At 44.2% G+C, this 14,591-nt stretch overlaps 1 protein-coding gene across 1 annotated transcript; it reads left to right on the top strand.

Annotated features, from left to right (window-relative positions):
* The first annotated feature begins 12,515 nt into the window (after positions 1 to 12,515).
* Positions 12,516 to 14,161, top strand: UBB (ubiquitin B). Its single transcript, XM_068530222.1, has 2 exons — positions 12,516 to 12,643; positions 13,330 to 14,161. The coding sequence occupies exon 2, from the start codon at positions 13,336 to 13,338 to the stop codon at positions 14,023 to 14,025; it is 690 nt and encodes a 229-aa protein (XP_068386323.1). The 5' UTR covers positions 12,516 to 12,643; positions 13,330 to 13,335; the 3' UTR covers positions 14,026 to 14,161.
* Positions 14,162 to 14,591: the final 430 nt, after the last annotated feature.

Below are 14,591 nucleotides of genomic sequence, written 5' to 3'. Positions count from 1 at the left end.
TCTTTCATTCAGCATAATGATTTTGAGATTCAGCCTTGTTGCTATGTGTATCAATAGCTCACTTCTTTTTATTGCTGAGTAGTGCTCCATTGTACGGATGTATTACACTTTATCACAAGGACTTACTATGCATGTAATTGATTGTGTGTCTCTCTCTCCACACTGGCTGGAGAAAAAAACTACCAAAATACTAAATCTATGGCCCACCTCTAGCAAAAGGATAGACTTCAAAGCCAGCACTTTCTAATCTCTTCCTAAGTTCATGTTCTCTTTTTTCCTCTCCTTTTGTTATAAGTTCCCCATCCATTTATCTTTCTTTCATTTTATTTTGTTACATTATAAACATTTAAGTCAGTCATCTTGGTCCTTTCCAGAAACAAGGACCAAGTATAAGTAAACAATGCTCTGTTTTTATTGGATTTTATTGGTTCTTTCCTGCCACTTTCTTTAGGGATGCTGGATTTTGTTGACTTGGTCTACTTATAGATGCTCATCATCTCCTGCTTGACCATCGGCCACCATCTCTGGAGTGCTGGTCTCTAATCTCATCCCCCTTCTATTCACCTGCTACGATGTCACCGAGTTATCGTTCTACAATAGGAATCTGATCATGTCATTCCCATGCAGAACACCTGCAGGAAGAATCTAAAGTCCTCAGCATGGCAAGGCAGGTCCTTCATTAGTCATTCATTCTTCCAACAAATATTTACTGAGTGCTGATTATGTACCAGGCTCTATGCTAGCTGGCTAAGTGTGGAGGTATGGTGATAAACCAGAGGGACATGATCTGTACCTCACTCACAGACTTTATCCTCCAGTGGAGGAAGTGAATAAAGAGATAACCACGTATGCAATATAATTATGGATTGAGGAAACATGAAATCGTTTTGAAAGAAATAACCAAGATGATGCAATTGAGTCCCGTCAGGAGGAATGGATGTCAGATAAGGCCTTTATGAAGAGGTGACGTTTACATTGCCTAAAAGGAAAGACAGAAGTGGCCATGGAAGAGTTGTGGGCAAAGGAAACACCAAGTGCAAAGGTCCAGAAGTGGGAAACAGCTGGGATAGCCAGGACAACTGGAGGTAGTGAAGTTGCTGGGGAGTTGACCTCTGCCTGCTTCTCCAGCCTGTTTCCCACCTGAAGCCCCCGAATCCCAGACATGCACAGGCACCCACCATTTCTTCATCACACCATGCCGTCTCACTTTTCACCTGCTCCCCTCTCTCTGGACAATCCTTCCTCCTCCTGTGATTGGGCTTCTAAATAATACCTCAGTCGTAACTTTCGGGTTCTTCTGCTACCCTCCTCCAGGCAGCTGGACTGCTCCTTCCTCCTCTGTGCCCCCATAGAAGTCCATGTACTTCTCCTTGTTTATCAGCTAACATTTACTGAGTGCCTCCTATGTGCCAGAAACTGTTCGAAGCACTCTCCCTGTAGAAACTAACCTTGCAAGGCAGGTTCCTTCAACCCGCAAAAAGTCTCTGAGCTAGGTATTATTACTATTCCCACCATATGGATGAAGAAACTGAGGCCCAGAGAAGTTAAGTAATTCACCCCCAGTCATACAATGAGCAAATGGTAGAGTCAGGATCTCAACCCAGTCCAGTCTGTACTTTAACCACTAAGCCCTTTTTGCCTTTTAAGATTGATAACGGTAGCTAGCATTTATCAAGCACCCCCTATACGCTGAGCTTTCTTCTCAGCCCTTTATATGAATTAACTCACTGAGTCGTCCAACAACTCTTTAAGGTAACTGCTCTCAGCATCACAACGACCTTATTGGTGCTGAGACCATGACCCCGTTGGGTGGGGCGCATGTCCTACTCTAGTCAGCTACCCCAAGGCCTCCCATGCCCAGAAGTTGCTGGACCCATGTCTGCTGAATGAGTGAATAAACCAATACCCCTAGTCTTTCTCTTGGCTCACATTCAAACTTCAAGAGTCCACGGTGCCCAGACACAGTTGCCTGGAGGAGATTATGATAATAGATTAGAAATCTGTTGCTGTAAATACACAGCAATGAGAACTGATGAAGGCTGACGTAATATGCATGTTTGCTGCATTTTGAATGTGAGATAAGGAAATTCCTTTATGTATCAGAGACTGTATTAAGTATCAGAAGATGTACTAGCCAACCCTATGACAGCAAAATAGGGGCAAAGGGCTGCTTTCAAGACAGATCCCATAATAAATCTCATCTATGTTTAAATGTGACACAGCCAACAAAAATAACACATCAACTTAAAAAACCATCTGTGTCTTTTGTCTAGCTATTCTGTTCTTTCACTTGACAGCAAATATTAAACACAATAAATAAAAGTTTAAAATGTCACTTAAATCCTAGAATCAGTTCTGGACCCTGAAAAACAAACTGGGAAACAGTCGATGGTAATCAGAAAAAGAAATGAAGAATAACTCCTTGAAGTCTAAGGGAATGGTGTTAAGATTAATTTATTTATCCAAGGATATAATAGCAACTATTGCCTAGTCATTTCTGGATTTCTGGATAAGTCATTTCTAAAACAATTTTCTAACAGATTGAAAAATTGATACACTAAGCCTCAGTTTCTTGGTTCATTGACTAAGTTTGAGAATTCCCTAGAAAGGTATTGGGAAAAAAAGAAAATACCAGTCTTTCCAAGGGCAGCTCTCTTTTTTCCTTGGCAAAGGAAACCAAGTAAAAAGACAAAGAGAAAGGTGTGGAAATGACATTTTCTCAGCACCAAGTGCCAAGCGATTTGCCTAGATTTAAGACTCACCACAATCTGACAAGCTAGGAAGACACCTAGTCCACAATTTTTCTTTACAGATAGGGAAGTTAAAGGTTAAAAGTGGTGAGGGCCTTCCCTGGTGGTCCAGTGTTAAGACTCTGCGATCCCAATGCAGAGGGCCTGGGTTCAATCCCTGGTCAGGGAACTAGACCCCGCATGCATGCCGCAGCTAAGATCCTGAGTGCCTCAACTAAGACCCGGCGCAGCCAAATAAATAAATAAATATTTTTTTTAAAAAGTGGCGAGTAAAATACACATAGTCATAGGACTGGTGTGAAATCAAGCTGGGAATCTGACACAGTCGTGTTTGATTCCAAATCTCATGCTCTTGTTGCTGCAGCACACTGCCTTAGGTTCCTAAAAGGATTTACTGACAAATCTGACATAATTACCAAATTTTTAAATTAAAAATAAATCACCAGTTATTTGTAGTGAGGTGGATGGACCTAGAGTCTGTCATACAGAGTGAAGTAAGTCAGAAAGAGAAAAACAAATGCCGTATGCTAACACGTATATATGGAATCTAAAAAAAAAAGAAAATGGTTCTGAAGAACCTAGGGACAGGACAGGAATAAAGATGCAGACGTAGGGAATGGACTTGAGGACACGGGGAGGGGGAAGGGTAAGCTGGGACGAAGTGAGAGAGTAGCACTGACATATATACACTACCAAATGTAAAATAGACAGCTAGTGGGAAGCAGCCGCATAGCACAGGGAGATCAGCTCGATGCTTTGTGACCACCTAGAGGGGTGGGATAGGGAGGGTGGGAGGGATGGAGATGCAAGAGGGAGGGGATATGGGGATATATGTATACGTACAGCTGATTCACTTTGTTATACAGCAGAAACTAACACAACATTGTAAAGCAATTATACTCCAATAAAGATGTTAAATAAATAAATCACCAGGGGCTTCTCTGGTGGTGCAGTGGTTAAGAATCTGCCTGCCAATGCAGGGGACACAGGTTTGAGCCCTGGTCCGGGAAGATCCCACATGTCGTGGAGCAACTAAGCCCGTGTGCCACAACTACCGAGCCTACGTGCCACAACTACTGAAGCCCTCGCACCTAGAGCCAGTGCTCTGCAACAAGAGAAGCCACTGCAATGAGAAGCCCACACACCCCAACGAGGAGTAACCCCCACTCGCCACAACTAGAGAAAGCCCGTGCACAGCAACGAAGACCAAACACAGCCAAAAATTTTAAAAATAAATAAAATAAATTTTAAAAAAATAAAAAATAAATAAATCACCAAACACTGCAAAGGCAATTTGTTTGTAGGAGCTAACCCAACATTCCTTTGCATCCTCACACCCTCCATCAGCAGCTACAAGCCACCTTTCACTGCCTCATACAGGTCTTCCCAAGAGGCTCCTTAGAGCCTCACACCGACGGACCTCTCGTGGCCAAATCTACCAGATGTCAGACCTGCCTCAGGGTCAGGGGTGTCTCCCTCCCTGTAGTCAAAACCCATCTGAAAACAAATAGGTTCATATTTATAAAGTAAACTGAAGGGGACTTTGTAAATCTTGTTTTCTAAAAAAAGTCTTCCCATCAGGTTGGCAAAATTTTAAGAGTCTGCCAATCCTAAGTGCTGCTGAAGATCCCGAAGTGTGGGAACTGTCCTACACTGTCGGAGGGAGTGTAAGGTAGTACAATCACTTGGAGAGCACTTTGGCAAAGTTTAGTAGAGTTTAAGATACATCCCACAATCCTATTCCTAGGTATATTTCCTAGAGACATTTTCACACATCCATGCAAGAATATACATGAATGCTTTCATTGTTGTTGGGAATGTAAAATGATGCAGTTGCTATGGAAAACAGTATGGTAGTTTCTCAAACAATTAAAAACAGAATTACCATGTGATACAGCAATTGCACTTCTGGGTAGATACCCAAAAGATTTGAAAGCAGGGCCCCTCAAACAGATATTTGTACACCATGTTCATAGCAGCATTATTCACAACAGCCAAAAGACAGAAACAACCCAAGAGTCCATCAACAGATGAATGGATAAACAACATGTGGTACAGGGACTTCCCTGGTGGTCCAGTGGGTAAGACTCCATGCTCGCAGGGGGCCCAGGTTCGATCCCTGTCGGGGAACTAGATCCCACATGCATGCCACAACTAACAGTTTGCACGCCACAAGTAAAATAAAAAAAAAAAAAAGAATCCCACACACCACAATGCCTGGCACAGCCTAGATAAATAAATAAATAAATAAATAAATATATATATATATATATATATATATATTATTTTTTTTTTAATGTGGTACATACATAGAGTGGAATATTATTCAACTTTTAAAAGGAAGGAAATTCTGACACATGCTACAGCATGATGAACCTCGAGGACATTATGCTAAGTGAAATAATCCCGACCCAAAAGAACAAATACTGTATGATTCCAGTTATATGCGGTACCTAGAGTAGGCAAATTCATAGGAACAGAAGGTAGAGTGGTGGCTGCCAGGGACCAGGGCCAGGAGGGAATGGGGAGTTATCGTTTACGAGGTACAGTTTCAGTTTTGCAAGATGAAAAGAGTTCTGGAGATGGATGGTGGCGATGGCTGCTCAATAATGTGAATGCACTTAATGAACTGTGTACATAAAACGGTTACGATGGAAATTTTATGTGTCTTTTACCACAATTCTTAAAAATAAAATAAATGTAAAATAAAATTTTAAAATGCTTTTAGCACCTTTGTTTGTAACTGTGAAAACTAGGAATACCCTAATGTTAAACTGTGATATGTTCACACAGCAGAATACTATATAGCAGCTAAAGCAGTTGAACTAGATTTATCAAAACAGCTAAATCACAAAAACAATACTAAAAAAGGGAAGTTGTAGAATGATATGTAGAGTATGACATCATTTACGTAAAGTCTAAGAACAGGTGTCGCAGTCCATTCAGGCTGCTCTAAGAGAATATCACAGACTGGGTGGCTTATATACAACAGAAATGTATCTGTCACAGTTCTGGAGGCTGCGAAGTCCAACATTAAGGTGCTGGCAGATTCAGTGTCTGGTGAAGGCCCACTTCCTGTGTCCTCACATGGGGCAAAGGGGCTCTCTGGGATCTTTTATAAGGGCACTAACCCCGTTTTTGAGGGCTCTGCTCTCATGGCCTAATCACCCCCAAAGGCCCCACTTCCAAATACCATCACATTGGGGATTAGGTTTCAACACATGAATTCTGGGGGGTCACAGTCAATCTATACCAACATGTAATATTTACGGAAACAAAAATTTATATTATTAGTCTTAAAAGGTTCCTGGGGTTGATAAACATCGAATTCAGCATTGTGTTACCTTCAGGAAGAGAAAGAAAGAATTATTATTGGCAAGGGACTAGTTTAAAAAACAAACAAACAACTAACATGGATCCATACAAGTCCAGCCAACTGAGTTTTGACAAAGGTGCAAAAGTAATTCAATGGAGGAAAGATAGTGTTTCCATGGAGAAACTGGAGGAATTGGACATCCAAAAGTGAAAAAATGAACCTCAACTTAAACCTCAAAATGAATCATAGATTTACATGTAGAAAAAACACAGGAGAATGGGACTTCCCTGGCGATCCAGTGGTTAGGACTCCACGCATAGGATCCCGCATGCCATGCCTCTCGGCCCAAACAACAATAACAACAACAAACAAATCTATGCTAAACCGATAGGGAAAATAATTAAAAAAAAAAAAACAAACAAACACAGAAGAAAATCTTTGGGATCTAGGGCTGGGTGAAGAGCTCTTAGACATGACACCAAAAGCACAATCCATTAAAGAAAGAAAAGAAACAATAAATTGGACTTCATCAAAATTTTTAAATTTTGCTCTGTGAAAGATGCTGTTAAGAGGAAAAAACAGAGAACTGGGGAACTGCAGGCCTTAGAAGGTTTACAGAGCAGGTGCAAACAAGGTAGAAAGACAGCTAGACAGGCAAGAGGTTGGGCTCTGAGCGTTGAATACTGGGGCTTAAGAAAGCACAGTTCAGTCAGTTTCCGGTGATGTGAAGGTTCATTGCTTAGGTGAAATGGAGGTGATTGTGGAAGAGATCAGGTAAGCGTGATATAAGATAGGGTGTTGAGACGTCATCAAAATAACAAACTTATATTTCAAAAGACACCATCAAGAAAGTGAAAAGACAGGACTTCCCTAGCGGTCCAGTGGTTAAGAGTCCACACTTCCAATGCAAGGGGCGCGGGTTTGATCCCTGGTTGGGGAACTAAGATTCCACATGCTGTGTGGTGTAGCCAAAAAAAAAAAAAAAAGTTAAAAGGCCACTTATAGAATGGAGGAAAATACCTGTATTTTCTTCTAAGAATTTGTGTCTAGAACACATAAAGAACTCTCAAAACTCAACAGTAAAAGGGCAAACAATCCAATTACAAAACGGGCAAAAGACATGAACAGACATTTCAGCAAAAACGATATCCACATGGCAAATAAGCACACGAAAATGTGTTTAACATCATCAATCATTAGGGAAATGCAAATTAAATCTATGATGAAATATCACTACACAAGTATTAGGTAGCTAAAATAAAAAATAGTGACCACACCAAATGCTATGAGGATGCAAAGAAACTGCGTCTCCCAGACACTGGGGGTGGGAGAGTAAATAATACAGCCCCTCTGGAAAATAGCTTAGCAGTTTCTTAAAAACCTAACCATACACATACCATATAACCCAGCAATTACAGTACTGAGCATTCATCCCAGGGAAGTGAAAACATATGTTCACACAAAAATGTACATGAATGATCATAGAAGCTTGTGTTAAAAAGGAGACAAGAGACTTCCCTAGCGGTCCACTGGTTAAGACTCCACACTTCCACTGCAGCGGGTGTGGGTTCAATCGCTGGTCAGGGAAGTGAGACCCCGCATGCTGCGCGGTGTGGCCAAAAATAAAAAACAAAAAAATAAAAAATTTAAAAGGAGACAAAATGCCCCAAATGGAGTCACTCGTGTTAGGCCCCAGGGCAGCAAACCAAGACTTAATACCTAACCCAACTGCAGTTCCAAGCTTCCTCGGGAATGTGACCTTTAACCAGACAACCTGGAATGTCCTAGTAGGCACTAGGAGGTAATCCGTGGGTACACCCCTTCCCTTCCCCTTAGGAGGGCATCCTCGCCTAAAACAAGGTACTCTTTGCTAATTCTTTCCTTTTTTCTGCTTCCTCTCTGGCTTTAAAAACCTCTCCTTGGGACTTCCCTGGCGGTCCAATGGTTAAGACTCCGCACTTCCACTGCAGGGGGCACGGGTCTGATCCCTGGTCGGGGAACTAAGGTCCCCCATGCCGTGCGGCGAGTGGCCAAAAAAATAAAAACTTTTCCTTTTCTGCAGCTCTACAGAGCTCCTTTCTATTGCTAGGTGGGATGCTGCCTGATTCACAAATTGTTGAATAAAGCCATTACTCAGTTGAATTTTTGTTGCTTAAGCCTTGTAATAGCCAAAAATTGGAAGCATCCCAAAAGTCCATCTGTAGGTGAATGATTAAACCAACTGTGGGACACATATACCACAGAATGCTACTCAGCAACAAAAAGGAATGAACTATGAATATATATTCAACAATTTGGATGAATTTTAGACGAAAGCTAATATCAAAAAGTTACACACCGTATGATTCCATTTATGTAACATTCTCAAAATGACAAAATTATCCAGGTGCAGAACGGATTAATGATTGCCTGGGCTTGGGGGGAAGGGGTGGGAGAAGCTTGTGACCAACCATAAAGCGGTATCAAGAGGTTATACTCGTGGTGACGAAAACAGCTCTGTATCTTGACCGTGGTGGGGGTGACATGTATCTACTACCCATGTGATAAAACTGCACACAACTATGCACACACACAAAAGCGCACGTAAAACTGCTGAAGTCTGAATAAAGGTCTGTGCGTTGCACCGGTGTTAATTTCTTGGTTTTGATATTGTACTACAGTTGTGTAAGATGTTACCACTGGGGGAAAATGGGTGAAGGGTACATTGAGACTTCTCTGCTATTTTTGCGACTTCCTGTGAGTCTGTAATTATTTTAAAGTAAAAAATAAATCATTAAGGAAATGCAAATCGAAGTCACAAGGAGATATCATCTTACACCCGTGAGGACAGCCACCATTTTTTTTTTGTTTTTTAAGTAACAAATGTTGTTGAGGAAGTGGAACAATCGTGGCTGTGCCTTTTTGGGGGGGCATGTGGTGCAACCGCTGTGGAAAACAGTACGGAGGCTCCTCGAAAACTTAAAAATTTTGTCACATTAAGACCCAGCAATCCCACTTCCGAGTGTCTGTCCACAAGAACTGAAAGCAGGGTCTTAAAAAGAGATATCTGCACACACGTGTGCATCGCAGCAGTTCATTATTCATAACAGCCAAGAGGTGAAAGCAATCCAATATATCCATAGACAGATGAATGGATAGACAAAATGTGTTCTATACACGCAATGGAATACTAGTCAGCCTTAAAAAAGAAGGAAATTTTGTCACATGCACGGATGAACCTTGAAGACATTATGTTAAGTGAAATCAGCCAGTCCAAAAATGACTAATACTGGGACTTCCCTGGTGGTGCAGTGGTTAAGAATCCGCCTGCCAGTGCAGGGGACACGGGCTCGAGCCCTGGTCTGGGAAGATCCCACATGCCGCGGAGCAACTGGGCCCGTGAGCCACAACTACTGAGCCTGCGCTCTAGAGCCCACGAGCCACAACTACTGAGCCCACGTGCCACAACTACTGAAGCCCGTGCGCCTAGAGCCCGTGCTCTGCAACAAGAGAAGCCACTGCAATGAGAAGCCCGCGCGCCGCAACGAAAGTAGCCCTCGCTCGCCGCAACCAGAGAAAGCAACGAAGACCCAACGCAGCCAAAAATAATAAATAAACTAAATAAATTTATATATTAAAAAAAAAAAAGCTGAAGCAAAATAGCAAAATGTTAAGAGTTAATAAAGTTGGGTGGTGGTTATATGGTGTTTATTATATTACCTACAACTTTCATATATGTATGTAATATTTCACAGTAAAAACATTTTTGAGTACCTATATTTAAATGGACAGATTTTTGTAATTTTGAGGCCCAGTGTAAAGACAATTTAGAATTTTGCTCTGTGTTCATTTGGGCATTCAATATCAAAGTTTCTAACTCGGTGGTAAGAAATTAGGAATTAGTCTCATAATTCTGTCGAGATAAATTGCCAAACAAGGAAATGACAAACCACAGACTAACTCCATATTTTAAATATCAGCTGATAATGTCAAGAAAACAATTGTGAATTTATAACTGGAAACATAGTTTTCTCACAGATTTTTATTAAAAGACATCTAGCTAAGTAAAACATCACTTTGAATCTCAGAATCAAATCCTCTTCGTTTTTTTCAAAGGAACTGCCTAGGCAAAAACTATTTGCCTATGGATGTTAAATAAGTACTGTCTTTCTGTTTTGTATTTTAAGTGTCTAAGGCTGTCACAGTTGTTTGTTTGGGGTTTTTTTCCCCAGTTGAACAAAAGGGAAACTGCACTTCACTGAACAAACATTTATTGAGCACAATACCAAGTACTGTGCTAGATTTCCAAATTCCTGATTTGGGGGATTTTGCCCGTCTAGTCTTTAATTTGTTTACCAATTACCTTTTACAATTTATCACCAGAAATGATGCTATTATTAAAAGTTTTATTTATAAACATACCATAAAAAATTCATCTTGCTTTTATTATTCAAGGAAGGCACAGGCCTCCTTTCTGAAACCAGTTTGCTGTGTTGAGGTTACCAAATGCCCTTCGGTAAAACATTAAACCAGAAAGGTGTGTAACTAACTTATTTCTGGCAACTGCTAGAATTCCCAACCAAGTCATCATATCAAACCATGAGATCTCCATTCTAGATCATTCTTACAATTCACATGTATGACTCAGGAGGAACTGCGATTTGGTGAAACAAGTTCAGACTACTCACTGTCAGGTTAACGAAAATGAAAATTTATACTTTGCGCAATAAACATTTTATCAACTACCTCCCAATCCAAATGATCTTAAAGAAACTTTATTTCCATCTCCTATTATTCCTATAAGTAGATCTTACCAAGTTTTAATAAATTCAGAGCTGTCTAGGCGTTAACGCATAAACCTGTCACATTGCAGCTCCACCGACATAGTCTTAATGTTAAGCTTAGAGATGTCATTTAATGACTAACGACCTTTTCTAAGTGATAGCTAGCCAGTTGGTACTCATGTGCACATCTTTACACCACCTCTTAACTTAGGGAGGCTGCTATTACGTGACAAACAGCCGCTCGCATGTCTGTTTACGCCTCCACCTGCATGACTTAGACGCGGGGCTGCGGGGCTCCGGATCCAAACACGCCTGCCTTACGTTCCCTGGGTTATCTCCCTGCGGACGAGCGGCCATACCCCCGGTGTGCGGAAACCAGTCCGAGCTGGTTAGGCCCACCTTTACGGTCGCGTGCACAACCAACACATTGATGGGACACTAAAAATACTAGTTATTTCTCGCACATGGATTCTCTGTCTCTCCAAGTGGGTTTTCTGCTCCCTAATCCACATTCCCTCTCTTTCCCCACCAGAGTCTGGACAAACTGCAAGGAGGGAAAGGGATGTGCAGGCTTGGTCGGTGCCAGATCTAAGCACGGCCGCCGGGTCACCTGGAGGGTGATGGGGCGGGGCCCCCCCCGCGTTGGGGGAGGGGGAGAGCGGGGCCTCCGTGATGCGGAAGAGGGAGGGAGCCTTCGCAGTGTGCGTTGGGGTGGGGATCCTGGGGGGGGGGGCTGTCCTCCGCGATGGGGGGATGGGGAGTGGGGGAGGCCTCACCGTGGGAGAAGCTGGGGGGAGGGGTGCTCCGCGATGAGAGAGCTCAGGAGGAACCTCCGCGGTATGGGGCGGGAGCGGGGAGCTCGGCGGTGGAGGAGGGGTCCTCCTCGGTTGGGGGAGAAACCGGGGCTCAGCAGAGAGTCCACCGACAGAGTCTAGATTTCGTCTCCTCAGAGCACGACCAAAGCACCCTAACTGTAAAGCGTGACTAAAGCTCCGCAACGCTGATCCAGACAAGAACAAAAATAAAAACAGGCCAGTGTGAGGGGGGCTTATGCTTCAGAGCAGACACCGGGAAAAACTACTGCGGGCCCCGCCGCCCAGCGCCTGGGCACCTCCAGACCGGGACCGGCCGGCCTTCTCAGGAAAGTCGCCGCGGAACCCGCTGTGTCCCAACCAAAGCCCTGAAAACACGACATTTAATGGGTCGGGGCCTTGGAGGAAGGAGCGAAGATCCCCTCCTCCACCCCCGGCCGGAAGTACGCTTTTCTCCCGAAGGCGCCCCTCTGCCGCGCACGCGCACTCAGTTACTAAGCAACGTCGGCTCCGAACCACTCCAGCCAGAGCCCAGCAACAGCCGAGCCGCCGCGTTCTCCACCAATCAGCGCCGGCCTCGCCTCCCACGCCTCACCAATCAGCGCCGGCGCCGCAAGGAAGTTTCCAGAGCTTTCGAGGAAGGCCCCCTTAACTCGAATTCATCCGCCCGATAATTTTCCTACCTTTTCCTAAAGGAGGAGAAGGATCACCTGGAAGAGAGGTGAGCTGATTTGTTAGGATCCTTTGCTCGGCTCTAAGCAATTAGGGCTCAGTCGAAGGGCCTAACTGCGTCGCGGGAGGTGGGGCCGAGCGAACTACTTTCAGCGGCGCACGGACACGGCGCCTACGTAAGAGTGATAAGTGACGCAACAGACGTTGCATAAATTTCGGCCCCGCCGAGCCGGAGCGTTCAGAGGCGAGTGGCATTGTTGGGTCCTGGTGTGTCGCGGTGGAGGTGACTCGGCGTAGTTGAATTCGCAGCATCTTCGGGTTCGCTCACAGGTACTGGCCCACGGCCTACGAGCGCCGGGAGAACTGGAGAGGGAGGGCGTCCGTGAGGGCGAGCGGGCGGGGGCTCGGAGGCCGCGGGGAGGGGTGGGGGAGGGGAGGCGAGGTGAGGTGACGCGGCGCCGGCCTTTCCGGAAGAGCGGGCCTTGTTTACGGGTCGGGAGCGGGGCGGTTGGCGCGCGAGCCCGCAGAGGCCAACGGATAATTAACCGATGGAGATTCCATCGTGTCTGTTTGTGGCGGGGGGGGAAGGTGGAAGAGAGGTAGTCGGCTGGGGCTTCTGGAAACGTTTTAATTTGAATCCCGACGTGAAGAAGGTGTCGCACCGTATCTCCGTCTAACCGGGATTTTTATTTTAATGCCGCCATGATACTAGGCTTGGGGGAAATTGGGGCGGGGTCATCTTAACGAAATATCTGCAGCAGTTAAGGGAGAAAGAGCTGGATGTTAATCTCAGAAAGCACTTTCGATTCTCCATCCCGTTTAGGTTGCCATCTTGACTAAGGAATTTTGTGTTCAGTGACTGACTTAATGGTTAGTCTAGTAATTGGGGGAGGTTTGTGAGAGTCATGAACGCAGTTAAGGCACTTGGGAATAATAAACTGTTCGTTGTAAAGAATTGATTAGCCATGAAAACGGTAAAAAATCCTGAAGTGAAACACTAACATTTTACTTTGTAGGTCAAAATGCAGATCTTCGTGAAGACCCTGACCGGCAAGACCATCACCCTGGAGGTGGAGCCCAGTGACACCATCGAGAACGTGAAGGCCAAGATCCAGGATAAGGAAGGCATCCCCCCTGACCAGCAGAGGCTCATCTTTGCAGGCAAACAGCTGGAAGATGGCCGCACTCTTTCTGATTACAACATCCAGAAGGAGTCGACCCTGCACCTGGTCCTCCGTCTGAGGGGTGGTATGCAGATCTTCGTGAAGACCCTGACCGGCAAGACCATCACCCTGGAGGTGGAGCCCAGTGACACCATCGAGAATGTGAAGGCCAAGATCCAGGATAAGGAAGGCATCCCCCCTGACCAGCAGAGGCTCATCTTTGCAGGCAAACAGCTGGAAGATGGCCGCACTCTTTCTGATTACAACATCCAGAAAGAGTCGACCCTGCACCTGGTCCTCCGTCTGAGGGGTGGTATGCAGATCTTCGTGAAGACCCTGACCGGCAAGACCATCACCCTGGAGGTGGAGCCCAGTGACACCATCGAGAACGTGAAGGCCAAGATCCAGGATAAGGAAGGCATCCCCCCTGACCAGCAGAGGCTCATCTTTGCAGGCAAACAGCTGGAAGATGGCCGCACTCTTTCTGATTACAACATCCAGAAAGAGTCGACCCTGCACCTGGTCCTCCGTCTGAGGGGTGGCTGTTAATTATTCAGTCTTGCATTCATAATGCCCAATGATGGCATCACTCTGCATTCTAGCTATTTGCCCCAGTTTAAGATAGTTTCAGTAATAGCTAAACTTGTTCAAAATGTTAATAAAGGTTTTGTTGCATGGTAGCATATTTGGTGTCTCTTGTCCTGAAATTATGTAGTGATGGTGGGGACTCCTAACTGGTTAAAGTGGTGTTCAAAGAAGGGATTTAACTTGAGGTTGTCATGTGACCAAAATTAAGTCACTTGACTTTGATAAATATTGGGTGTACCAAGGTGTAGGGACTTTGTCCTTTGTTCAAGATCATTTACAAGTTAGGATTCTGGTGTCATTAAAACCATTTCAAAGTGTAAGAATTTAAAACTATTGAATATGGAGGCATACTGAGAGAAAGCAAACTTGCCTGTGTGCCTCCACCTCAGATGGTGGTCCAGGCTGCTCAACTGTGCTTTCAATCTCGTGATTATTTGTTGAGTATTTCTTGTGCTTTTTTTTCTCTCTAGTGCATTACACTTAAGTGTTCAGCCTTAGATAATGATATAGAACCCTAATTCTACTTT

This window comes from Eschrichtius robustus, chromosome 20 (genome assembly GCF_028021215.1).
Source record: "Eschrichtius robustus isolate mEscRob2 chromosome 20, mEscRob2.pri, whole genome shotgun sequence".
In the NCBI taxonomy this organism is placed as follows: domain Eukaryota; kingdom Metazoa; phylum Chordata; class Mammalia; order Artiodactyla; family Eschrichtiidae; genus Eschrichtius; species Eschrichtius robustus.
Note: the sequence above shows the minus strand (reverse complement) of the source record. Positions and strands in the feature narration are given on the sequence as shown.

Excerpts from the sequence above, each read along its gene's own strand:
- UBB (XM_068530222.1), top strand. The coding sequence starts at position 13,336 with ATGCAGATCTTCGTGAAGACCCTGACCGGCAAGACCATCACCCTGGAG.